Genomic DNA, 26,058 nt, shown 5'->3' with positions numbered 1-26,058 from the left:
AATTGTAGTTTTTTTTGAAGCGGCAGTATAAAACAAATGGTTAGGTTTTATTTGTTTTTAAGGTGTGCTAGCCATTTTAATGAATTTAAAACGTTTTTTCTTTGATTTAGGGCCTATATCACGAAACTTTTAGAGTATTAGTGTTAGATTTCGTTTAATGATTACATTACTTAATTGTTTTAAATTTTAAACTTTAGTTGTATTGCTGAAAGTTTGATTACTAAATTACTTTGCAGAAACAGGGTTCACAGTAGCTAAGAGGATACTAAGAAGCAAAGACTTACAACATACATATTGACTTAAAATGATCTTATTCTCTTTTGCTTCTCTTCCATGTTTTGTTGTATGTTTAACCATTATGTTTTCTATTTGTTTTCGTAACTCTTTTTGCTTTTGAAGTTTACTGCTCGGTTAAATATTTGTACCAAATGCTTCATGTTGTTAAGATTGGGTAAATTTAGGGATTCATGATTGGGTCCGTGGTTGAAGCTCAGGAAAATTAGCTCAATCGGATCTACAAATGGGAGGAATACCTAACAGCAGCAGGTAAAGTTTTCTTTTTATGTGCGGTTACTTATGCATTTTTTAAATTTCCACCATTTCCAGAGATTGGTGTGTTATGAAAAGGGATTTGATATGTAAGAACTGAAATTTACCAACCTCCCTTTTTAAATGGTTTCTGAAGAATGGGTTTGATAGAAAGGAATCTAAGTGCTCTACAAATATGCTTGCGCCTCTCATTGTTTGCTTTCTCTTGGGTGCCTATGATTTACATGATTTACATAGGGTAAGCTCCGGAAAATTAGCTCAATTGGATCTGCAAATGGGAGGAATACCTAACAGCCACAGCTAAAGTTTTCTGTTTATGTGCAGTTTTTAAGTTACTTATGCATTTTTTATTTTTATCTATTTTGCCCATATTATGTACGTAAATTTTGTTCATTTAGTCTGCAATTTCTGTATTTTTCATTGGCATAGGTATTGACTGCTGTTGAACTGCTTCCCTGTGGAACTGCTTCTTGGTCTAGGGAGTTTTTGTGTAAAAGGAGACGTAGTGTTTATCTATTTCCCAGTAACCTCCCACAACTACCCCGATATTCTATCAAATTCGTTTTTCATTCCCTCTCCCAGGTTTCTATTCCACCATTTTCAGCAATTAAAGGAGTGTATCATTGTTAAAAGTAAAAATACTTCTCAACTTCAAATCGTTTTGGTCTTGTCAAGCTTAAATAGGGATTACAAACTTGGACGTGCATATACGTATACTTACCATAATTCATTTTGAGTTTCATTTTGGCAAGCTTAAATAGGGATTACAGACTTGGACTATTAATCAGTAGTGGGTATATATGTGTTTCATTAAGTGGTTTGCATTACTAAAATCAATTCCATGTCTGTGAAGCTTAAATAGGGATTACAAACTTGGACATGCATATATGTATACTTACCATAATTCATTTTCAGTTTCATTTTCGCAAGCTTAAATAGGGATTACAGACTTGGACTATTAATCAGTAGTGGGTATATATGCGTTTCATTTAATGGTTTGCATTACTAATATCAATTCCCTGTCTACATTCTCCTCATTTCTTTTTGGTTAAATATGCTTTGGTGTAGTGAATTAGTGGATCATTCAAACAAAAGTACAAACAGAATTATTGCATTACTAAGGTATTTCCCTCATTTCATTACTAAAGTATTTCCCTATCCATTCTTAATTTTGTTAGATGGTAGACAATCGCACAACATGTTTAATATTTTCTTTGAATGCTGTCAAAGGCATCACTTTTTAATGCCTATTGTCTTAATTTTGGTTATGGTGGTATATGTTTGGCTCCCTCCTATTAGTTTGTTTTTTCCTTTTCGAAATTCTCAATGTTATGTGTTATGTCAATTCGATATTGTACATTTCATGAATCTTTTAACTGTGATCTAACTTGTGTAAGCATCATTTTCCATTGTTGAATGTCAAAGCTATGTTTCCATATTCTTCTTTAATTTTACTTTTATTATGTATCATCAAATTGAAATTTCAGTTTTAAGATTTCCAGAGGACTTCAACATATCAAGTATGGAGGGAATTAATAGAAGAAATATGTTAGAGGTTCTTACCTTATCTGCATTATTCCTCTTCTGTAGAGATGATTTATTTTTTCTTCTTTTTCAAAAATAAAATAAAATTCATTCTTTTTGGCAATTTCTCAATGTAGGTCAGCAATAAAGAAGTTCATTTCGGACAAATAAATGTTCACAATTCTCAACAGTCAAACCAAAGGTATCGTAGGAGCAATCAACAAAGGCAAAGACGACAATCTATGAATTCATCATAGCGAGCTTAAATTTCAATGCGACAACGTGCCAATTATCAAACCCGATTGAACTCAGTAAATATAGTACAAAATCAAACGGAAGTAAATCAAGATGACATAGGACCAACATCGGTGGGTAACTATGATTTCTTTTTTTTTTTTTTTTTTTTTTTGTCTCTATTAATTATATATTTGTAAATCCACACGTTGTATGAATATTTTTGTACAAATTATTAAGACACATCTATTAAGATTGAACTAATAGTTATTTTACATTGTCATTGCCTTTCGTACTATCAATGGAAACATCCATTTAATAATCCTGTTATGTCTAACAGAATCAACATTTGGATTGTATATATTTACCACAGTGACCATCGTTTTAACAAGTGCTCCAACGAAAAAAACAAAAAAATAAGGAAACGAATAGTGCCGTTTGGAGAAGGCAGCAGCAATCAAGTTCCAAGAACAATGCGCTTAACTCATATAAGGCAAATTGCCCGATCGAATAGGTCACGCTTGCCTCAGGATGGACTTATTCAAAGTTTTACTAATAATGGTAATTGCACAAACTACCACAGTATAACTTTGAAAAAGATAAACATCAATATCATAATTACTGTAGACACAACTTATTACCTTACTTCTATTTCATTTGATTATAACAAAAAATACAACAGCTTCCGTTCCAATACTCCAACGAATCATTCTTATCCACCCATCATCAATGAAGGTATCAATTTTTGAATATTAATACCTACAAATTCAACTATACTCTCTAAATCATAAAACACCTTTAATGTTTCCTTTTGAAGCAGATGATTTTAATCTCATTAATGAAAATGAGATCTAGCCTAACGAGGACGTACCACCTCGACAGCATACTATGGGAACAAGGGAAATTCATAATTGTGCTAGAAACTTTAACGAAAACATGAAAATCCCAAGATTTCACATGCCAAATCCAACAACAAGTCCAAATTGTCATGCCCGTTTGTTCTCTCATGAAACATCTGAAATGTGTTGTTTACGTGGAAAGCTTGCTCTACCATTGACATTGTCCCCTCCTGAAATGACTGAGCTCTTTTGCAACCAATCTACCGAGGGAAGACATTTTAGGCAGAATATACGACCTTACAACCACATTTTTTCCTTCACTTCAATGGAGTTCATGTTGATGAAAACCTAGCAACAGGAAGACGTGGTATTTACACATTTCGTGCTCAAGGTTCCATATACCATAAGATTGGAAGTCTCTTGCCTATTGGAGATAGTAGACCGAGACTCCTACAAATGTATATATATGACACAGCTCATGAAATAGACAATCGGATGAGAGAGAGTGAAGCACTAAACAGAGATGTGGTTGAAAAAATCCAACAAATCTTGAATCAATATAATCCATTTTGCGCAAACATTTCACCACCTTGCACAACGTCAAGATTTGCAAAGTTGTAGATTGATTATCAAGGAGCAGCCTGCGAATCAACGACAATATTGTTTACCGTCTACATCTCAGGTTGCTGCAATCATAGTAGGTGGTGAAAGATCAGAAAACATTAGAGGTCGAGATATTGTTGTGCAAACTACAGATGGTCAACTTAAGAGTATCAAAGACTGTGTTGGCTACTAGGACCCTTTACAATATCCATTGTTGTTACCTTATGGAACGTACTGATGGGATGTGAATACTCGAAATAATAACAACAGAAAGGTGACATGTTGTGACTATTATTCGTATGTTCTTCAGGTAACCTAAGACCTTCATCATAGTCAATACAATATTAATTTTTAAAACTTATATTGTGTTGAACAATGAATTTTATCATTTTAGATCCATCAACACGATGAATCGCCTCTAATTATTAAAACTCATGCTCAAATTAAATTAATTACAAAGTTATGTAATTAATTTAATTTGAGCACGAGTTTTAATAATTAGAGGCAATTCACTCATGATCCATCGCCTCTAATTTTTTTAAGAAAAACTTATGAAAATGACTTCAAATCTTTACATTTTAATAAATAAATAAAAAATCATCCACTAACTTTATTTAATGATACGGGCACAATTGGTGCTTTTACAGGACCAAAAAAGGTCTAAGTTTCAAACCTTATGAAATTGAACCAAGAATTAAATACTATTTATAAAACTTGACCAATAAGTAGACACTATTTATGAAATTAAACCAATAAGTATGCACTATTTATGAAACTAGACCAATAAGTAGACACTATTTATGAAACGAAAACAAGAATTACGCACTATTTCCAAAACTAAACTAACTAATAGGTGGAAACTATTTATGAAATTGGACTAAGAACTAAACAATATTTATGAAACATGACCAACAATTAGGCATTATTTATGAAAGTGGACCAGTAACTTGGCATTATTTATGACCGGACAAAAAAAAAGGACACTATTTATGAAACTATATCAATTACTATACATTATTTATGAAACTGGACCCAATAACTAGGCATTACTTAAGAAACATAACCAAGAACTAGGCACTATTTATGAACCATGACCAAGAACTAGGCACTATTTATGAAAGTGGACTAAGAAATATGTACTATTTTTGACATTGGACCAATAAATTGTGTAATACCGTTCAGTTTCATAAATAGTGCAGTTTCATAAATAGTGTTTATTTTCATAAATAGTGTCTGTGATGGGGGCACGAATCCTGCACATCAATTTTTTTTTATTGTTATTAAAATTGTGCCATTTTCATTAAAATTTAAGTTCTTTTGCCTTTTTATTAAAATTTAAGAGTTTTTCATTAAATAAAGTTAAAGTATGGTTTTTTTAAAAATAAACTTAGCCCAATCCCTTTTCATGAAAGTTCCAAATTTTTTTTATGATAGATTCTTTGCTAACTTGACATCAATTCCTTGCGATTGGGAAATCCCTCACCCAAACATATTTGAAGGGTTAATAATAAGCCCTTGAGAATGGACGAATAATACAAGTTTCTTTCCTCATCATGCCCCTTTAGGACTTATGCTCCCATATCTAAACGACCAAAGGTTGTTGCTTTACTTAATTGAACTTCAAATTAATGTTGCTTACACAATTTGTCATACCTCCAACATGCACAAAGATTTTGTTGTGACTGTGTTGAGTCTTAAAATTATACAGTTTACGTCACACGCATGCCAAAGTAACTAAGAGCTAACTACATTGGTGGCTTGAATGCTGATGCTGGCGTGCCAACTCACTACCGAGCTCAATCAACCGAGTAATCCTTGATATGATGATGTGGTAAATGCACTACTAACGCTTAAATCGAGCGACTTTGGCTGAAGAAGAAATAATCTCAGCTTTGAGTTCTCTAACCTAAAGACAAAGTATGTAAATTGCTATGAAGTTTTCGATCTTGTACACTAGGTTTGGCAACCTCGACTATATAGATGAGAATATAGGTTTGTCGAATCAGTATCAAACTACATAGACAAAGATACTCGAAAAGAGATTAGCATCTTAATCGTAAAAAAGGTTCAGCCATCTATATGCCGAACTCTAAATGTAACCTGAGAGTAACTAATCATACAACACCTCATTTTACCGAAAAGGCTGATGAAGTGACCTCTACCAGAGAATAATCAAAGACTTTTCGATGGTTGAGACTTTAAGATAGCTTGCTATCCACATATTAACAGAGAATCCTCGTCTATCCAGCCGGTTGAAACTCCTAAGGTAAACTAAATGTACAGATTCGGTTTCACTGGTTGGTTATGGAAAATCGCATATATCTAGTGGATCGTCGTTGTCGACTATCAATGCAAACCCATCTATCTAGTCGAAATTTGGGCTAAACGATCAGTAAAGTAGTTAGTTTAAACAAAAAGGTGTGAAATGGTTTCGCATAAAGTGTTAATTTGTGTTTTGAGTTGAAGGTTCTCTCTATGTTGCAAATCTTCTTGTATATATATGGATAGACTTCCTAATGCTTAAATAGAGTTTTGATACTACTACAATTCTTCGGCCTTATCTAAATATTCTCACTATTCATTCTTCCACCAAAACTATATCACTGCCAAGGCTCCTTTACTTCGTCTTAAACTAGTACTCTGAATCTGGTCATACTACATGATGAATTCATCCATTATCAAACACCAATCCTAATACGTTGGTGATTAATCCAAATCTTATGATAAATCCATCTTGATCCTGTTTGGGTGGATATTTAATATTGGGCTTATAGAGGATGAAGGCCCAAGAACACAAAAAGCAAAGAGAAGATTAGGCTCAGGCAAATCGACAGCCTGGGAAAACCATTTTTGCAAGGATTAGGCAACAAGCTTATGTCACCTCCAGCAAAAAGCACTTTTCAAGGGCATGGATGGGGAAATTAGTGGTGACTCACCACATTCTGAAGGACATCACCAAAAGGCAAAGCTTGGACAGTCAGGCTAAAATGTTTATAAAAGCAACAAGGGACCCCAAATACAAGGACACTCAACCAATCATTCAAAAGACATCCCACTTTGGTCTCAAACAAGCAAGAAACCAGAAAGCTTTATTTTGTCTAGACTCTATTCTTTTAGTCATAGATCCTCCATAGAAAGTCATCTTTTGTCTAGTTTAGAAGCTCTACTACCTTCCCCCAGTGTTGTAGTATCGATTCCCTTTAGTAAACTTGTTTTACCTTTCATTCCGTAAAGATTACAACCCTTGTAAAACATAAAAAGAATTGGCTACAAGAAGTTGAGCCTTACCCGACAAGGTTATAATCTTGCCCGAGTCTCTTTTGTTTACGTTTACATGAAGTAGATCTGTTGTTTATTGCATTTCCCATTGTGTTTCAAACCATTTTCAACTGCCTCTCGTTTAAAGTTATGATTAATCTGGCCAGGTTGATTAACAGTGCTTCCTTAGTTTTAACTATAATAAAAGAAATGGTTAGAAGGGCCCCAAACTCCTTTTATCTGGACATATAGTTACATGATCAAAAGTCCTTGTTTACAAGGTAAGAAAAAAAAACTTTATACAAACTTAACCCATCTATAATAATCCAGTAAGATCAAAAGTCTAAGTAACTTATGGCGCAAGTAATCAACCTAATTCATAACTAAAAAAGAATGGTCTGTTATACAAAAATAATAGTGGCATGCTCAGATCCATGTTAGTTTTGATTATGAGCCTCAAGGCCTAACAAAGGCCCTACAAAGGCACTATTCAAACTAATAGCAAATGCATATTGCAGCACACCAAGTATGTCTAGAAATTGACTGATAGGTAAGAACCCAAGGGACAGATCCAGCTCGAACAGATCCTTTAGACAATCCAACTACGTTTAGAAATCGACCGAGCCACCAACACCTCACTACTGGCCGAACACTTCTTCATTGAGTCAAGACTTGCGGCCCCTTTTCTAGACTGTAAACCAACTCGGCCCAAATCCAGAATTTCAGTCCCCAACATATTGACTTTCCCAAAATAAGAAAATATTGAATCCATCATAAAAAGTTAACATTAAATTTCAATTTTTTAATAAAATTGCTATTCATACACCTGTCTTTACTTCACATACGCCCTTGTTAATTTTTGGTCATTGATCTTCTTCATTTGATCTGACGGCCAAAAATTGAGAGAGGTGTGTGAGAAGTAAAAATGGGTAAATGGATAGTACTACCCCTATATTATTGAAGCTCATGCCAATACATCAGGAAGAAAAAAATGGAGCCAACCAGCATCGGGTGGAAAATCAAGGATTAGGTATGCTAGACACATAAGACTTGATCGTTGGACTACATAGGTAACCTTACTCTCTTATCCGTAAAATACAAACAGAAAGAACCAAGACATTGGGCTTTATCCATCAACTAACAAAATAGGGTACTTTCTTCCAGCTCAGAGCGATTAGAAATGGCTAACTACCCGATAGAACAACACTATTTCCCCTAAAACTCCCTTTCCAAGTAAAACCAAGAACTTACAATCCTCAAACAGTAAATCTACAACAAAATCTAATGGCTCCTCTAACCCAGTTTTGGGACTACTATTTTGAATCCCAAAGCGTACGAGTCGGTGAGCAGTTTCATTAGCTTGACAATGAACATTAACTTTCGTTTTAAATCCTCATGAAGATAACCAAACATGAAATGATTAGTAACTTTATCAAAAGTCAATAATAAGTTAATTACAAAATATTAAACATGTTAAGCTGTGCAAGAATCATTACAAGATTTGGATAAAGTAAAGAGGTCCAACTCTAATCCCACTAGCTAATAGAATCTTTCAAAAATAGGATAGACTTAAAGGAAGTATTCGTAACCTCTAATTTCCCCCGTTTTTCAGTTAATTAGGTGGAAAATCGTCTTCAAATTTGAAGGACATGAGTACTGATTAGCGTTATATAAACATAATTTCTTGGACCCTTGAACTTTTGATCAAGAAACAAATTTTCACTCACTTTAGGACTACAGGGACATTTTGTCGGTTCCAATAACCGGAATATATATAATTATATTAAAAAGTCCATGATCATTTGATTTAATGATGCTGCAAACGAAGGCGTGACTATAAGATTTCATAGGCATGGATTAAAAAGTTGTTCAGTTGGAATGAGAATTTGGCTACTGATGAACCACGCATCTAGTACTATTTTTCTTTTGGCACAACCAAAAAAACGCACTGTGCTTCCTCCCTTGTTAGAGTTCATCTCAAGTTCAAATATCATGGACGACTGATGTGATATAAAATAGCACACAAACCTCAACCCTTTTATGTAGTTGTAGTATGAATAAGTAGGGATCGTTATAGGCTGGGGATTAGAAGGGATGCTAATCTCTCAATTTTAAACTCTAAAACTCTAAACTAGACTCAAAAAACAGAAAACTAGACTCTAATGACTTAAAACAAACTAGAATGACTCAAAACAACACAAAACAAGCAAATTGACTCAAAACAGAAACTAAGGGTGATTTTGGACGAATTCTAATTTATCTTGACTCAAAAAACTAATGACAATAGATTTAGACAAGTCCTAGCTAAGTAAAAACGAAATATTAAAGGGGAATTGGTTTTTGAAAAATTTAAAACTTGAACAAACAAATTAAAGAAATTAAATAAAGGGTACGAATTTGGAGTGAATTGATGGGTGATAGGCTAGCTAGAGGGTCTTTCTCCACACATGACACATATGCATACAAATCGATTTCCAGTTATTATTCTTATAAACCATGAATGACAGTGCTCCAAATTAATTGCAAACTGCACAAATTAACTCTCAGATTTCCCTAATTTCATTGAATAGGATCTGCGACACAATCAAATTATTCTTATCAAGTTCCCTATATAAACAGCATGATAGAGATACATATCAAAGATCATTAAATTCTATGAAAATCATAAGCATTGACAAGGCATTTGTAACTATGAAAAACATGATACTCCTGCCATGGATTTACTTAACACAATCATGACTAGTAACTTCCACTACTTATAAATTTAAGTTCATAACGATTAGGTGAAATTCCCTTATATTTTAGCATCGAATTCATGCATGCAAACTAAGTGTGCACCCTTAATCAACATACAAGAATAACTTATCAATCAAAAAGATAAGTAAATCACATTCATGTTTTACGAAACAATAACTGGAGGAAATCAATTCATATCACATATATGTTCATGGCTTTGAATTCACCTCTAACTAAAACGAATTTAGTTCCACATGTTTGGCATTAAACAAATATAATTAAATTTAAGCATTGAAAACAAAAGATTGAATACACCTAGAAACGCTCCAACAATCCAAAAGTCTTGAATGGTAGGTACGACTTCAACCTATCCTCTCCTTCCTTGCAAAGCTGCGGCACAAAGGTGTTTGTCTCTAAAATTGGGCTATTGTGTGTGATGGATGGGTGGTGTCTCTTTTTGGTGCGGCATAATGCATATATTTATAGGGAGAAACCCTAATTAATTTTAGAGAAGGATTTGCAATCCAAATCCACAAGGAAAAAGGCTAACTAAATGCAGAATCTAAGAGGGAAAGGGAAAGAAAGGTGCGGCACGATCCTAGAGGAAAGGAGAATGGATTGCACGACAAGGAATGAGTTTTCTAGAAGGAATAAGTGCGGCACCCTTCTAGGAATAGGATTAAGCCTTCTAGAATCATTTATTTAGGTGTCCTAATATAATTAGGGATCCCCTTGGCAGCAGGAACTTAGGTAGTGTAGGATTAGGATTGGGCTAAGACAAAATAAGGTAGTTTGGCTCAAGTTCCTTCTTTCTTGCTGAGCTCCAAATCTTCTTTGTCTTGAATTAATTCTTCCATCTCTTTAGCATATTCTTAGCCCTTCTTGAACTTCAAATTCGTCCATCCACCTTGCTCCATGCATGTGTTATCCATTCCAAGCTCAAAACTGCTCTAAAATGCTCCAAATTGCCTTTTGTTGCCACTTTTGCCAATTGAACCTACAAATACACGAAAATAGCTTAAAACACTCTAATAAATATAAACTAACTGAATAAATGCAAGGAAATAGGCTAACAAAGTCGCATAAATATGCTCCTATCAAATTCCCCCACAGTTAGCTTTCGGTAGTCCCCGAGCAAAACAAAGAAAATAAAATACAATCTAGACCTTCCAACAATTGCCTCAGGGATTTCCAATGCAACATGGCATGCTCAAACTTAGTATTGCCAATGACACAAGGGATTGTAAAACTCCATGGATCCTTGCATTTAGGGGGCAGTTTTCTTTGTAAAACTACTGACACATTCTCACCTACCCTTACCACTTCCTTGTTCGAAATGCTTTTCCTTGTGGTGCAAAGTTCTTTCAAGAATTTGGCATACTTTGGAACTTATTTGATTGTATCAAGCAGCGGGATATTGACTTGCACCTTTCTAAACGTCTCAAGAATGTCCTTGTCACTCTCTTCTTTCTTAGATTGCATAAATCTGCGAAGGAAAGGCACATTTGGTGGAATAGGGTTAGAATTAACTGAACTTGGAAACTTACCTGTGTTGGACGGTTTAGGATCCCTAGGTGGCTGCGGCAAGGGTTGTTCTACCCTTGTCGTGGCCTTGTCTTTTTCCTCCTCCTCAAGCTGTAGTTTCTCGTCCTCCTTTTGGCTTGATTTGGACGGTTGTGGGTCGGTTCCAACTTCCTTGCCACTTCTTAACATGATGGTCTTGGCGGTTTCAAATCCTCTTCTTAGATTCACAATGGTTGAACTAGGCAGTTTGCTTTGTTCTCTAAAATGTCCTATGAACTTCGCTACTTGCCCTATTTGCTTCTTCAATTCATCTACCTCTTTAGCTTGATTTTGCATCTCTTTGGTTTGATTTTGTACTCCCTATGTCAAAGAGGTGAGTAATTGAATAACTTTATCATTATCCAAAGACATACCTAAATTTGGTTGGGCCGAATGTGGTTGAGGTTGCATTGGTGCGAATGGCCTTTAAAATATCCCAGGGGGTGGCTGTCGAAATCCTCCTTCTTGTTAAGTTTGTTGAGGCTCCATCCACTTTATGTTTAGGTGATCTCTCCAGCCCGGATTGTAAGTGTTGGCGTATGGATCATATTTTGGCTGATTTTGGCTGATTTTGGCCTTGATACCAAATGGCGTTAGCACTTTCTCATCCTCCATTCTCTATCAATTGAGGGCATTGCTCATTGGAATGTCCTTGCATAGTGCACACATCACATACACTTGCTCTTTGCACTTTGGATCCATCAACAACCTGTGACATAAGAACAGTGAGATTAGCCAATTAAGATTGAATTTCTGAAATTGCACTTACCTCATTCACTTGTTGTTGTTGCCGTGGGGGGTCACTTTGTCCAACTCCCTCGTATTGTTGTGCATTCAAGGCTCGATTTGCAATTAAGGTCTTGGCATCCATTGGTGTTTTGTCAACCAAAGCACCTCTTGCCGAGGCATCTAACATTTGTCTCTCAATTGGAAGAAGTCCTTCGTAGAAATATTGAATTAAAAGCTCTTTTTTCATTTGATGTTGAGGGCATGATGTAACTAAAGTTTTGAAACGCTCATAATATGCTGGAAAGGATTCTCCTTGGTTTTGTTGAATTCCACTAATCTTCTTTCACAAAAGAATGACTCTCGAAGTTGGGAAAAATTTCTCTAAGAATGCTCTCTTCATGCTTTCCCAAGAGGCGACGGTTTCAGGTGCCAATTCATATAGCCAATCCTTAGCCTTTTCCACAAGAGAGAATGGAAAAGTTTTCATCTTCAAAATGTTCCCATCTACGGTGATTGGGGTCATGCTTGAACATACCACTTCGAATTCCTTTAAGTGCTTGTTTGGATCTTCCATGGACAGCCCATGGTATTTGGGAATATGATGCGGCAAACTAAACTTCAATTCGAACTCCTCGGTCTTGCCTTGAGCTGCCTTAGGATATTGAATGCATAGGGGTACGACATTGTCCAATTTCGAGGCTGAAAGTTCCTTGATTGTTCGATTATCCACAACCATGATTTGTTCTTCCTCTTCCTCTCCTTCTTCGTCAAACTCAAATTCTGAGCTAGAACTAGGTGGATTAGGTTCTGGCTGCTCCCTCTTCCTTCTCAAAATTTGTTAAAAATCGTCGCCAAACTCCAAGATATGTGCACTACTAGATTGAGTACTTCAAGTCATAAACTAGTACCTAAAACCAAGAAAACAAAACAAAATCAGAAACCAAAACTAAAAGACATGAACAGAAACAAAGGGGGATTAGCAATTTTGCTAATCCCCGACAACATCGCCAAAAATTTGATGTGATATAAAATAGCACACAAACTTAATCCTTTTTTATGTAGTTGTAGTATGAATAAGTAGGGATCGTTATAGGTTAGGGATTAGAAAGGATGCTAATCTCTCAATTTTAAACTCTAAAACACTAAACTAAACTCAAAAACAGAAAACTAGAGTCTAATGACTTAAAACAAACTAGAATGACTCAAAACAGCACAAAACAAGCAAATTGACTCAAAACAGAAACTAAGGGTGATTTTGGACGAATTCTAATTTATCTTGACTCAAAACACTAATAAAAATAAATTTAAACAAGTCCTAGCTAAGTAAACAAGAAATATTAAAGGGGAATTGGTTTTTGACGAATTTAAAACTAGAACAAACAAATTACAGAAATTAAATAAAGGGTACGAATTTGGAGTGAATTGATGGGTGATAGGCTAGCTAGAGGGTACTTCTCCACACATAACACATATGCATACAAATCGATTTCCAATTATTATTCTTATAAACCATGAATGACAATTTCCCAAATTAATTGTGAACTGCACAAATTAACTCTCAGATGTCCCTAATTTAATTGAATTGGACTCAGCGACGCAATCAAATTATTCTTATCAAGTTCCCTATATAAACAGCATGATAGAGATACATATCAAAGATCATTAAGTTCTATTAAAATCATAAGCATTGACAAGGCATTCATAAATATGAAAAGCATGATACTCCTGCCATGGATTTACTTAACACAATCATGACTAGTGACTTCCACTACTTATAAATATAAGTTCATAACGATTAGGTGAAATTCCCTTGTATTTTAGCATCAAATTCATGCATGCAAACTAAGTGTGCACCCTTAATCAACATACAAGAATAAGTTATCAAAATAGATAAGTAAATCACATTCATGTTTTACGAAACAATAACTGGAGGAAATCAATTCATATAACATATATGTTCATGGCTTTGAATTCACCTCTAACTAAAACAAATTTAGTTCCACATGTTTGCAATTAAACAAATATAATTAAATTTAAACATTGAAAACAGAAGATTGAATACACCTAGAAACGCTCCAACAATCCAAAAGTCTTGAATGGCAGGTACGACTCCAACCTATCCTCTCCTTCCTTGCAAAGTTGCGGCACAAAGGTGTTTGTCTCTGAAATTGGGCTATTGTGTGTGACGGATGGGTGGTGTCTCTTTCGGTGCGGCAGAATGCATATATTTATAGGGAGAAACCCTAATTAATTTTAGAGAAGGATTTGCAATCCAAATCCACAAGGAAAAAGGCTAACTAAATGCAGAATCCAAGAAGGAAAGGGAAAGAAAGGTGCGGCAGGATCCTAGAGGAAAGGGGAATGGATTGCACGGAAAGGAATAAGTTTTCTAGAAGGAATAGGTCCCTTCTAGGAATAGGATTAAGCCTTCTAGAATCATATATTTAAGTGTCCTAATATAATTAGGGATCCCCTTGGTAGCTAGAACTTAGGTAGTGTAGGATTAGGATTGGGCTAAGACAAAATAAGGTAGTTTGGCTCAAGTTCCTTCTTTCTTGCTGAGCTCTAAATCTTCTTTGTCTTGAATTAATTCTTCCATCTCTTTAGCATCATCTTAGCCCTTCTTGAACTTCAAATTCGTCCATCCACCTTGCTCCATGCATGTGCTATCCATTCCAAACCCAAAACGGCTCTAAAATGCCCCAAATTGCCTTTGGTTGCCACTTTTGCCAATTGAACCTACAAACACACGAAAATAACTTAAAACACTCTAATAAATATAAACTAACTGAGTAAATGCAAGGAAATAAGCTAACAAAGTCGCATAAATATGCTCCTATCAAATTCCCCCACACTTAGCTTTTGCTAGTCCCAGAGCAAAACAAAGAAAATAAAACACAATCTAGACCTTCCAAAAATTGCCTCAGGGATTTCCAATGCAACATGACATGTTAAAAATCATCACTCACATAGATTTTAGCTATCCTTACACTCGAGCTTATACTTAATCGCAGTAACTACTCACTAGCTCGCATTTAATCAATTAAAACAACATTTTGGATGTAGTAACATGCCTTAGGCCATCTCCAACCGAATGATCCAGAGGGCCAGAAGGCCGAAAATAGCCCGAAAATCGTCTCCAACCAAGGGCTAGGCTAGAGGGCTCTGGAATTTGAGAGGGCCCCACGGAATCGGAGAGGGCTAGAGGGCTGGAGGGCTAGCTGCAAGCAGCCAGCCAACCCGGGGCTGGCCAGAAAATTCAGTTTTCCTATCGGTTATAACTGACAAGAATACGTTTATATTATTTAATTAATATAAATGTATTCCTGTCGATTATAACCGACAGGAATGCTTAAGAAAAAAATTCAAATGCAACGGCTAGCTGACGTCAACTAGCCGTTGCATTTGAATTTTTTATTTTTTTTATAGTTTCATTATTATTTTTTAGTTACAAAATTTTTCCTATAACTTCTATTTTTAATATTTTTTTTAAATTCTATTTTTTCCTATAACTTTTATTTTACAAAATTTGTTTCATTTTTTTTTAATTCCATTTTTTCCTATAATTTCTATTTCACATAGTTGCTTTATTTTTTTTTAAATTCTATTTTTATCCTATAACTTCTATTTCACAAAATTTGTTTCATATTTTTTTTAAATTATATTTTTTTCCTATAACTTCCTAAGCCATTATACAACATTAAATTAAATTAAGTAACATGAAACAACATTAAACAATATGAAATAACATTAAATAACATTAACGAACATACAAATTATACAACATAAAAAAAAATACATTTAACAAGATGAAACTTAAACAACATTTTAAAAAACATTTAACAACATAAAACTTAAACGCCTACTCTATGTTGACGTCACTTAGCCGTTGGATTTGAATTTAAGTTGTAGTTTTTAAATAATAAATTATGTTTGGCCCTATGACCCTTTGACCCTCAATTGGAGACGTTTTTTTGTGGCAGGGCTAAAACGATCCCTTTGGCCCTCTGGCCCTCGGTTGGAAACAGAGGCAAATATGGCCCTGTACTGTTCATTAAAATATTAATATCTTGGAGAATCTTGGAGGGCCAGAAGGCTAAAACGAGCCCTTTGGCCAGCCCTCAGTTGAAGATGGCCTTAGAGAATCATGGGATTTGAGGATGTGTAGTGAAGGCACTACCTAGCTAGCAGCAAAGCCAATATGATTTTTCAGTGCTCAATCATTGGATTTGTGTGGTCGACTGAAATGCAAATTTTTGTATGTTTAGAAAATATTGTCTGATGAAAACTTGATATATGGTGTGCAGAACTTAAAATATTGCTGTGCTGATTGCAAAGTGTATTAGAGTACATGTTCATTTTTCCCAGACAAGCAACATTTATTTTATGGCAAAATGTGATTCCGTTTCAGTTTATGTGGTTACGCTCACGTTTGCGTGTTAGTGTGCATATTTTACTTTTTCATATTTACCTAGTTACTTCACTTTGCCCTTCTTTCTTTATATCTCCTCTCCATCTCCTTTTTGTTTTCCTTCTTTACTCTTTATTCTTTCTTTTTGATTAAAAAAAAAAAAATCTCTCTTTTTCTCAGTACCTTCTTCCTTCCTCTGTCTCTCTCGATTTCTCTATCCTACTTTCCCTGGTCTTGCCTGAGTACATGTCCTATATGTAGGCTTTAACTGATCTATATATCTTTTGCAAAAATTAGTTCAGAATACTTGTGATCATTAAGCCAGATAATTCATAATTATCTAGTTCAAAGAGATCTAATTAACTTTATAAGCTTTATTGCTTGTAATATTGAACAAGTCATGTTTAATGCGTTGGTTTGTCTAAAAAAAAATGTCCACAAGCTAATACATAAGACAACTAAGAACCCTCCTGCAAACAATGACAATGATACGATGTACGACAATTATTGGACCTGAAAAGCTTAAACTAACACTTAAGAATGTGCCTACAACATATATCAAGTTACTATCGTTACAAACATCTCGCACGAGATAAAAATTTGGATTAAGTACCTAAAACTCTCCAACTTTTTAGTGTTGATCCAATTGATCTCAACCTTTTTAAATATTCCAAACAAGTACCCAACCTATTAAAAATGTTACATCCGTTAATTTTTCAAACTTAGATTATATTCAAAACCCATTAACTGGGTATATCATGGACAATATTAATATTAGTTGCTCAAAATCTAAATTTCAAATATAGATGATATAATATGGAATCTAATGATCAAACAGGTATTGAATTGAATAAAAAATAGACCAAAATTGAAATTAAATTAGGAGGTCAATCTCTTAACAAAAAAGAGGGTTAAGAATTCAGATAAGGTTTCGAGGAGATTGCATATGTTCATGTGATTTCCTCGTTCCCCGATTCTCGGCTTGTAAAGCTTCCAATTCTTTGTGGGTAGTGAAGATGGTGAGGGCCCACATCATGGCAGTCCATATCATTTTATCAACCTCCATGACCTTGTTCTCGATGTTAGCGGCTTGAGTTGTAGGGTTGAGTTGGTGATTTTGCCTTGGGTTTGGAGGTGATGGCATGATGGGGGTGGTGGTAGCCATTGGTTGGTGGAGGCTATGCTTCCATGATCTTCTATTGATTTTGGAGACAAAGTAATCCTAGCTAAATTAATAGATGTTTAACTGGGGCTTAATGTATGTGAAAATTTCAATAGGTTGAGTACTTATTTCGAATGTTTAAAAAGGTGGAGACTAATTTGGAATGACACTAAAAGGTCGGGGAGTTTAGGTACTTAATCCTAAAAATTTTGATTAAGTTGAAGTTGAAACATTATTGTTGCAATGTTTGAAAGCCAAATTAAGTTTGATTGATTTAATTTGGGGTGGAAACGCAACCCAGTTGATGATGAATGGGCATGCATATATTAGCTCGCCATAGATAAAGCTTCTTTGTGCTTTTCTTGACTGATCTTTCACTCAGCCTTATCAGAGTGATGCATGCATATCCTCTTTCAATTAACTGGAAAGTGGAAAACATAATGCAGGATCTTTCTATCTTTGTAAGAAAAGATATATAGACTAACCCTATGACCTCCTTTCTTTTATGTCAAGCATCAATTTCTGACTTTTTGTAGAGAAAGTTTAAGAGAGCTGATGTCAATCTGAATGATTTAGGAATTTTAGGTTTGGTAATAAATAGTTAATTTTGGATGAAACAAAATAAATGGAGATAGATATATAATAACAAAACGTCAAGTGTAAAAGAGAACCTAACTAAATAGAACCGTTTTGTGGTTTAGTTCCCTTCTAGAGTTTCGTAAACCTAGTTTACAAAACCTAATCAGTAATCACTTAGGCAAGCATCTAGCTAGCTAGTTTTTGAACATGTCGTTATTCATCTCAGTTGATTCTATAATATGCTTCCGTTAAAGTTGCATTTTTGTCCGTGTATTCCTGATTATTTTTTTGTTTGATCCAAAAGACATTCTTAAGAATGTTGCACGTCAAAATACTCGTCGTTATATCATTGGACTTTATACTAAATTCTCTCCTCAATCATTCAAAGTAGTCATCGTCTCCAAGATATATTTCCCTTTCATATATTCCTATGCTATCCATCAAACTTACATTATTAGTGTATGATGGAAGCTGCATTATACAATCCCATCGAACTTCATCTCCTACAAGTAACTAACTCAATTCGAACCAATAAAAACATATGCGCACTGACAATTTGTTCCTTCTACTCTTCTAGGCTCGAGCTGTATAGCACAAAATCAGGCAAGGCCAAACTAGTGGCTCGTGCTATCCATACCCTTTTTTACTTCATACACACCCTTTTAATTTGCGGCTATCGGATCAACTGAATTAAAGAATATCAAATGACAGAAATTAATGAGGGATGTGTGGATAGCACACCCCCTTCCCAAATTGCATCTAGGCGAAAACTTTAAGTGAACTTGTTTCTGTACCATGATCTTACCAAAATGACGTAACAATTCAGTTAAAAATGACATATGTTCAAAATTAATAAAGTTTAACCATATTATCTTTGTCACTTAATATTGTCATGGAATAGAAATAACCCTATTTTTCTTGAAATTTTTATGTATTATATATGATCAATAATAGAGAGCTGATTTAAATAGAATTAATTCCACCAAACGAAAACATAAAATAGACCATAGTGACTACTCACTAAGATTAAGGTCGAAAGTTGATATGCATGCTTTTTTAATGGGAAACAAGTGGAAAGCAAGCTAGTGCATGCTCGCAATAAAGGAAGAAATTATGAATGTATATGCTTGTATATAATTGGTTTATTGTTTTGGTGTCTCCAGTAATTCCAAAACAAACAAACAAAAAAAAAAAAAAAAAAATCATTTGAATCCACTTAATAGTTATAGTGTGGTCCTTGCCTATATATGTTTCCTTTTATTTAAGTTATACAATATCTGATTACGAGCTAAACAGTATCTCATGCTTGATGTTAATGTCTGCTTTCTCTATGGATTGATTGTGGCTCGACCTTGGATGTCATTTCTTTCTTCTTCAGGTTCTTTAGTGAAATGGCGTCTTTGGATTCGTTCGTCAAATTGTTTGGCTCTTTTAGCTAAATTTTTTCCTCAAAATTTTGAGAGGGCAATCATTTCATTAATTATGGAGTTGATCATCTTGGCTTTCATTAGTGGGATCGTGTCCCATCTTTTACTTCTACAACTTATTCTAAGGATTGTTCTTTCATAAATTTGTTTTTGTAGCTTGTTTGGAGGGGTTAGTTTAATTTTTTGACTTCTTTTTTTTTCAGTACAAATTATCAAGAAATGATGAAGGGAAATTGTCCAAAGTCCAATCATTTGGATAGCCACAAATTTTTTATACAGGGAATATTAATCTAAACTACTAAGAAAGATTCACAATCGGGTATACATTACTCTAACCAACTTGACTAAGTCACGTATTTATTTTTATTTTTCATTTTCTTTTCTGAAAAGATATGCGACCCCGTCACTTTAAAAATAAATAAAATGCTGATAAAGCAAAGTTGAAATGCAAGTAATTCAATATTAATTGGTTGGCTTTGGAATATGAAAGAAAACTGATCCATATATGTGGTGGTGGCCAAGGTTGTCTAGCTCATTTAGTTGTTCATAGCCCAGAATCTCAAAAACACTAACTAAACCACAGAATTATTTAATCCTTTTGTAATCTAATCTTCATTCCCCTTTGTTTAATCCCCTTTAATATTTTTTATCCCAAAGAATTTTACAAACCCAAATAATTCCTTTAGACTTTAGTTCATACATGGGAATATGTCCACCATATCAGATATCAGAATATCTTTCATGTTAGTCTTCATATCTGGGTATCCATAACTGATGTCACATGTGATCTTCATGTGATTTGAATTACAAAGAAAACAAAATATTCTGAATAAGAATCTGAAGCCGTCCAAGGCATTAAGTTACGTTTTGCATGTCATATTCTCTATCAGGTTAATAAGTCGGCCATTAGCTAAATTCTATTTCTTATCATGTTCCATCAAATTTCTTTTTACTCAAACAATATTCTAATCAGGGGCACCCCATGTCCTTGAACGGATAACCATCTTTCAGCTAAGCTAGCCTCCTCCGTTCTTCGAAACCAACAAGGGTAGTATAGGAATGTTCACCTGTTGTCCATCGACTACATCTTTCAGCTTGATCTTAGGCCCTAACTCACCCTCTGTGGATGAACCTTGCAGAGGCTTTGATCAAATGTAAACTACAGGAGGAGAACTTGAACTATATCTTTTGTTAATTTTGCACCTTAGGCCAAAGGAGTTTTGATTAGCATTTTCATTCGATAAACATGAAGGTTTAGTTTGGCCCTTGCATGCATTATCATCACGCACTATAAATACACCACCAACTCTCTCTATCTTCCTTCATAATTGGCAGTTACAAAAAGAGCCTATGAATTTACTTCTTTTAGGAAACAAACATCCTTACGAAACAAATGCACCATAAATAACCAATATTATCTCGAGAAAAAGAAAACAAAAGAAAAAAAAAACCAAACTTTCATCTTTTCCTTTGGAAAATATATATTTGAAACAAACCCACCAAATCTTGCAATCCATTTAACACAATGTCTGCAACAACAATATCACATTTGGAAGACAACCCAACTGAGAAAACCTTTCAGAAATGGCCATCCAATTTCTTCAAGGTCACGCTTTTGGAGCTGAAAATACAAAGGGGAATAGCTCTTCCTCTTTTGGCAGTGAACTTGACATGGTTTGCCAAGATAGGCATCACAACAGCTTTTCTTGGCAGGCTCGGGGAGCTCCAACTGGCTGGCGGTACGCTTGGCTTCACTTTTGCGAACGTCACCGGCTTCTCAGTTTTAAATGGGCTCTGTGCTGCCATGGAACCTATTTGTGGTCAAGCTTTTGGAGCTAGAAATATAAGGCTCCTCCACAAAACCCTTCTCATGACAACTTTCTTGCTGCTCCTCGCAACGCTTCCTATTTCGTTCTTGTGGCTCAATGTTGACAAAATCCTCATCCATTTTGGCCAGCAAGAAGATATTTCAACGGCTGCGAAGACCTACGTCTTCTATCTCCTGCCAGACTTGGTAGTTACTTCACTCTTATGTCCCATTAAGGCCTACTTGAACTCACAAGGCATCACAGTGCCATCAATGTTCTGCTCGGGTCTAGCGCTTGCTTTTCACATACCGGTAAACATCTTGCTTGCAAAAGCCAAGGGTCTCAAGGGTGTTGCAATGTCTGTGTGGATCACTGATCTCATGGTTGTGGCTCTACTTGCCTTGTATACGTGTGTCATTGAAATTAAGGCAAAGGAAGGGAGGTGGAAGGAAGGGGGTTGGCTTGATCAACATGTCAGCGATTGGAAAAGGTTGCTCAAGCTTTGTGGACCTTGCTGCCTCACTACCTGCCTTGAATGGTGGTGCTATGAGATATTGATGTTGCTCACAGGCCGGCTTGCGAATGCCAAGGAGGCAGTGGGAGTATTAGCAATTGTGTTAAACTTCGACTATCTGCTTTACTCGGTGATGCTTTCTTTGGCAACTTGTGCATCAACCCGCGTCTCCAACGAGCTTGGAGCAAACAGAGCAGGCCCTGCTTATCAGTCTGCATTTGTGTCTGTTGCAGTGAGTGTGGTCTCGGGTTTCATAGGCGGTTTGGTGATGTTAGGAGCCAGGGGAAGTTGGGGGCCTTTGTTCACTCATGACAAAGGAATTTTAGGAGGTGTGAAGAAGATGATGCTGCTGATGGCTTTAGTCGAGGTGGTGAATTTCCCTTTAGCAGTTTGTGGAGGGATTGTCCGGGGAACGGCGCGACCGTGGTTAGCCATGTATGCAAATCTTGGTGGGTTCTACCTCCTGGCCTTGCCCTTGGGAGTTGTCTTAGCCTTCAAGATTGCACTTGGGCTCAGTGGATTGCTGATAGGGTTCTTAATTGGAATGGTTGCATGCTTGATTTTGTTGCTAATTTTTGTTTTGAGGATCAATTGGGAAGAAGAAGCTTGCAAGGCACAAACACTTGCTTCCGTTGGTTGTCAAGCACCAGAATAACCTAAGAAAGGTCTTATCTTCATGGTAAAACCGGAACATGTAAAAGTAAATCACGTTTCGGCTCGCCAGCTATGAAATGGTGACTCCGACAGCCAGTTCTACCAATGTTTTATTGTACGTTAAACATTCCCTGGCATATAAAAGTGTGCATTTCCTATGCAGTCAAGATATTGCTAGAGATCAAGAGGCTAATGTAGCCTCCAAAATGCATGTGTAGACGATCCAATTCCATGGCGGAAAGAATCCGGCTAAGTCGGACGTCATTCCGCATGAATAAACTTTTCTCCTATTTGCAAATTAAACACAAGAAAAAATTCGTTGTACAGGGATAAAATTGCAATGCCATTGACACCTCTCTCTGAATAACATCACTGTTTCCCTCTTTGATGAAGAAATTAGTATCACAGATCAATGAAGACAAATGGAAGATTTCATCCGTCGATGAATCCAGGTTTAGTACTTGAGGACTCAAGCTCTTTAACTTTCTCCTCGTTGAAGCCAAGGCCAGCCGTTATCTTGTGGCCCAGAGATTCCCCTTCATACCAAATGCCAAGAAGTAGATGAGATGTTGTAACTTCCCCGCTATCACCTGCAATTGAGATGTTACTAAATTAAATCACTTAGACTTCATAGTACCATATAACATCAAATAAACGAGATATTCTACTACTGTTTCTTTTCACCTCATACATAACGCAAACTCATAGAAGCCAATCCATGGATCCTCTACTCATCCTCTTCCCGCAACCATGCAGCACCTCACACCAAATCTCATTTAAAGCAGTCAGAAAAAAAACGTTGCACAACGGAAATTCACAGATGACAGAAGGAAGAATGAAATTGCAAAGCATAGGAAACATCATACAAAGTGCGAAGAAAAAAAAATCCCACAATCATATGTTATGTTGTTCAAAAGAAGTTACCAGCCCACATGTTCGTTGATATCATCTACGATATTATGCATTACCTACCAGTATATTTGAATCCATACGTTTTCTTGCATACCCAAGATACCACTTGATTGAGCATTCATACCAATCCCAAACCAGTAGAACACCTCAGGATACATATACAGAAACAATTTTAATTCACATAAATTAAAAGGCCAACAAAAGAGAAAGAAATTATACAAACAGAATGTCCAGAAATTCACCAGATTTTTTCTTTTTATCAACAGCCCAATCAAGCACTAGTTGAGCTTCCTCAGTCAATGCGGGATGCTCAGGACTGAAAAACCACCGCTTTCCCAAGTAACTTGATTGTTTCTTCACGCACCTTAGTAGTGTAATTGCATTTTCCCGTAAAAAATTGGCAGCGAGAATGGTTCCTGCTACCCAATCCAAACGCAGCTAAGTATACCACATAATTCACTAGATTCACTACAGGGGAAGTATGAGGTAGGATCAGATATTCATAAGATAGCTTTCTTTTCTTGGTAAAGATGATAAACATAGTCTTGGTATCTTATATTTGCATCCCCTTTTACCTTCACTAATTTCACAACAAAGTTATTGTGCATAAATTACAACCGTAGAAGCGTGCACACAATTTGCCAACTGAGCTTCAACATATGCAGTTCACGTTAATTATCCACATTCCACACTATCATAATCCCACAACCATCTCAATTTCAAATTTTAGAGTTCTAGATTTACAAATATTAGTCCTTTAATTCTAAGGATTGTTTTCCACCTCAAAGTGTGATTCAACATGATCGAAAATGGAATCCAGACGTAATTATAGCAGCAGTAAGACAACATATAGGAAGATGATTTCAGAAAAAACACTTCCCCCAAAAAAACAAAAAATTACTAAAATTAACAACAATAAAAGCATAGAATGGTCAGAAAATTGCTTACCCTCAATGAGGATCCCCATGAGAATTGCTTCAGTCCCAGTAGTTGCATACTTGGCTTCCTGGCTTCCAATTCACCCATGGCAAATGACTTTATAGCCCTCCAAGACCACCTGCATCCACCCACCGAAGTCCAAAACCCCAATCCCAACAAAACCCAGAAATCAAAACAAAAAACCCACCAAGAAAATCAGACAAAAATACTCACTTGGGCACTTTCTCAGTGGACGAAACTATTTCCGCATTTCTGCAATGACCAAATCAGAAGCATCTGAAACAACAGCTTGGTCATCCAAAAACGTGAAGAAAAAAAAAGAATTGAAAATTCGAGAGAATTGGGGTGGTGGGGATGTGAGAGAGTGGGACTTACGCGGTAGGGAGGCTGAGACAGACGGTGGCGGAGAAACGGTGGACCTTCGGCTCTTGGGTTCTGACTCTGAGGCTCGGGGGCGGAAGCGAGAGGCTGTTGGCGCTCAGCCATGGGCTCTGCAAATTGCTGGGTCTCGAAGTGGGGTCCGGTTCAGTTCTGGGGATCAGGGCGGAGGTGGTCGTTGGAAGCTTGGAGAGGGAGTGAAGGGCCATTTCCGGAGCTCAAGGTTGAATTGGATATGTGGAAGCATATGGGACAGGAAGCAAGGACAGGGCCATTTCTTCAACCCAAAGTTCTTTACAATTGGGCTTTTCGTACTCTGTTTGGGGTGTCCGCGGTTCGGATTCAATTAAGCCATCTCCAACAGATCCGGTCAAAAGACCATAGGTTAAAATATAGTCCATTTTGATATTAAAATTGTCATCAACTGAGGACTAGGACAAAGGACTTGTGGGCCCCACTAGGCCATAATTCATCCACCATCCCAACAAGCTAGCCAAAAGGAGCCAGCCAACCCATTTGCACCAAAGCCAGCTCTAAGATTTCAGGGTGCAAAAGTGAATTGGAGATCCTAAAAAGTGCTAAGAATTTTAATTTTAATTTTTTTTGTTCAAAAAAAAAAATTTAGTTTTCAATTGAGTTTATATAAATTCTAATAGCACAAACAAATTTAACAAATCAACAAGCGGAAAGGTGGCATGTTGTTTTTCCTTAACTATTTAGAGGTCCAAGGTTCGAATTTTTATTTTATTGTGTGGAATTTTTATATTATTTTGTGGAAACTTATACATTTAATAAAAATAAAATAAAATAAATGATGAAGACGAGTTGCAAACCCCTCCCTTCAGCCGATATTAAGATGAATTAATACCACTTGCGCTAAGACTCAAGTTCGGCTACTATATAAACTATATGCATGCAAAATGAAAATTTGGGGCCTTCCGATTTGGTGGTCCTGTGCGGTGGCACCGCTTGCACTTTCTTAAGGCCGGCCTTAGTTTGCACTAGCTCAAAGACAATCTGGTAAGCATTTTCTTTTTATGTGATACTTTCTTAGATTTTTTTGTATTTTCCTTGGTTTTTGGGAGGTTTGTTCAAGTTCTCGAGGGATTTCAAGTTTTTGGGTTGATAATTGAATGTGGGGCTTAATGTGTTTTTTTTGTGGCATTTTTTATGGAGGTAATTTCTTGGTGGGTTTTGTGTTTACTGTAGTCAATTTTGGGTTTTGTAGATTGAAACAAC

General features: G+C 35.9%; 2 protein-coding genes across 9 annotated transcripts; one reads left to right on the top strand and one right to left on the bottom strand.

Annotated features, from left to right (window-relative positions):
• Window positions 1-20,885: 20,885 nt before the first annotated feature.
• Window positions 20,886-22,665, top strand: LOC137710859 (protein DETOXIFICATION 56-like). The gene has a single exon (XM_068450007.1). It carries the CDS (start codon window positions 21,140-21,142, stop codon window positions 22,589-22,591), a length of 1,452 nt encoding a protein of 483 aa, XP_068306108.1. The 5' UTR covers window positions 20,886-21,139; the 3' UTR covers window positions 22,592-22,665.
• A 142-nt stretch (window positions 22,666-22,807) lies between these two features.
• LOC137710860 (ATP-dependent Clp protease ATP-binding subunit CLPT2, chloroplastic-like) lies at window positions 22,808-25,092 on the bottom strand. 8 transcript variants are annotated; one of them, XM_068450012.1, is made up of 5 exons: window positions 24,817-25,092; window positions 24,655-24,717; window positions 24,451-24,559; window positions 23,745-23,918; window positions 22,808-23,180 (listed from the first exon to the last, which is right to left on the bottom strand). In XM_068450012.1, exons 3-5 carry the CDS (start codon window positions 24,467-24,469, stop codon window positions 23,023-23,025), a joined length of 351 nt encoding a protein of 116 aa, XP_068306113.1. In that variant the 5' UTR covers window positions 24,470-24,559; window positions 24,655-24,717; window positions 24,817-25,092; the 3' UTR covers window positions 22,808-23,022. The 8 variants fall into 8 exon arrangements, 6 of the variants coding, with proteins under 6 accessions (XP_068306113.1, XP_068306112.1, XP_068306114.1 ...); XM_068450010.1 differs by having other exon boundaries at window positions 23,043-23,180; window positions 23,275-23,970; window positions 24,655-24,693; XM_068450009.1 differs by having other exon boundaries at window positions 23,043-23,180; window positions 23,275-23,918; window positions 24,655-24,693.
• Window positions 25,093-26,058: the final 966 nt, after the last annotated feature.

This window comes from Pyrus communis, chromosome 12 (genome assembly GCF_963583255.1).
Source record: "Pyrus communis chromosome 12, drPyrComm1.1, whole genome shotgun sequence".
NCBI classification, from domain to species: domain Eukaryota; kingdom Viridiplantae; phylum Streptophyta; class Magnoliopsida; order Rosales; family Rosaceae; genus Pyrus; species Pyrus communis.
Note: the sequence above shows the minus strand (reverse complement) of the source record. Positions and strands in the feature narration are given on the sequence as shown.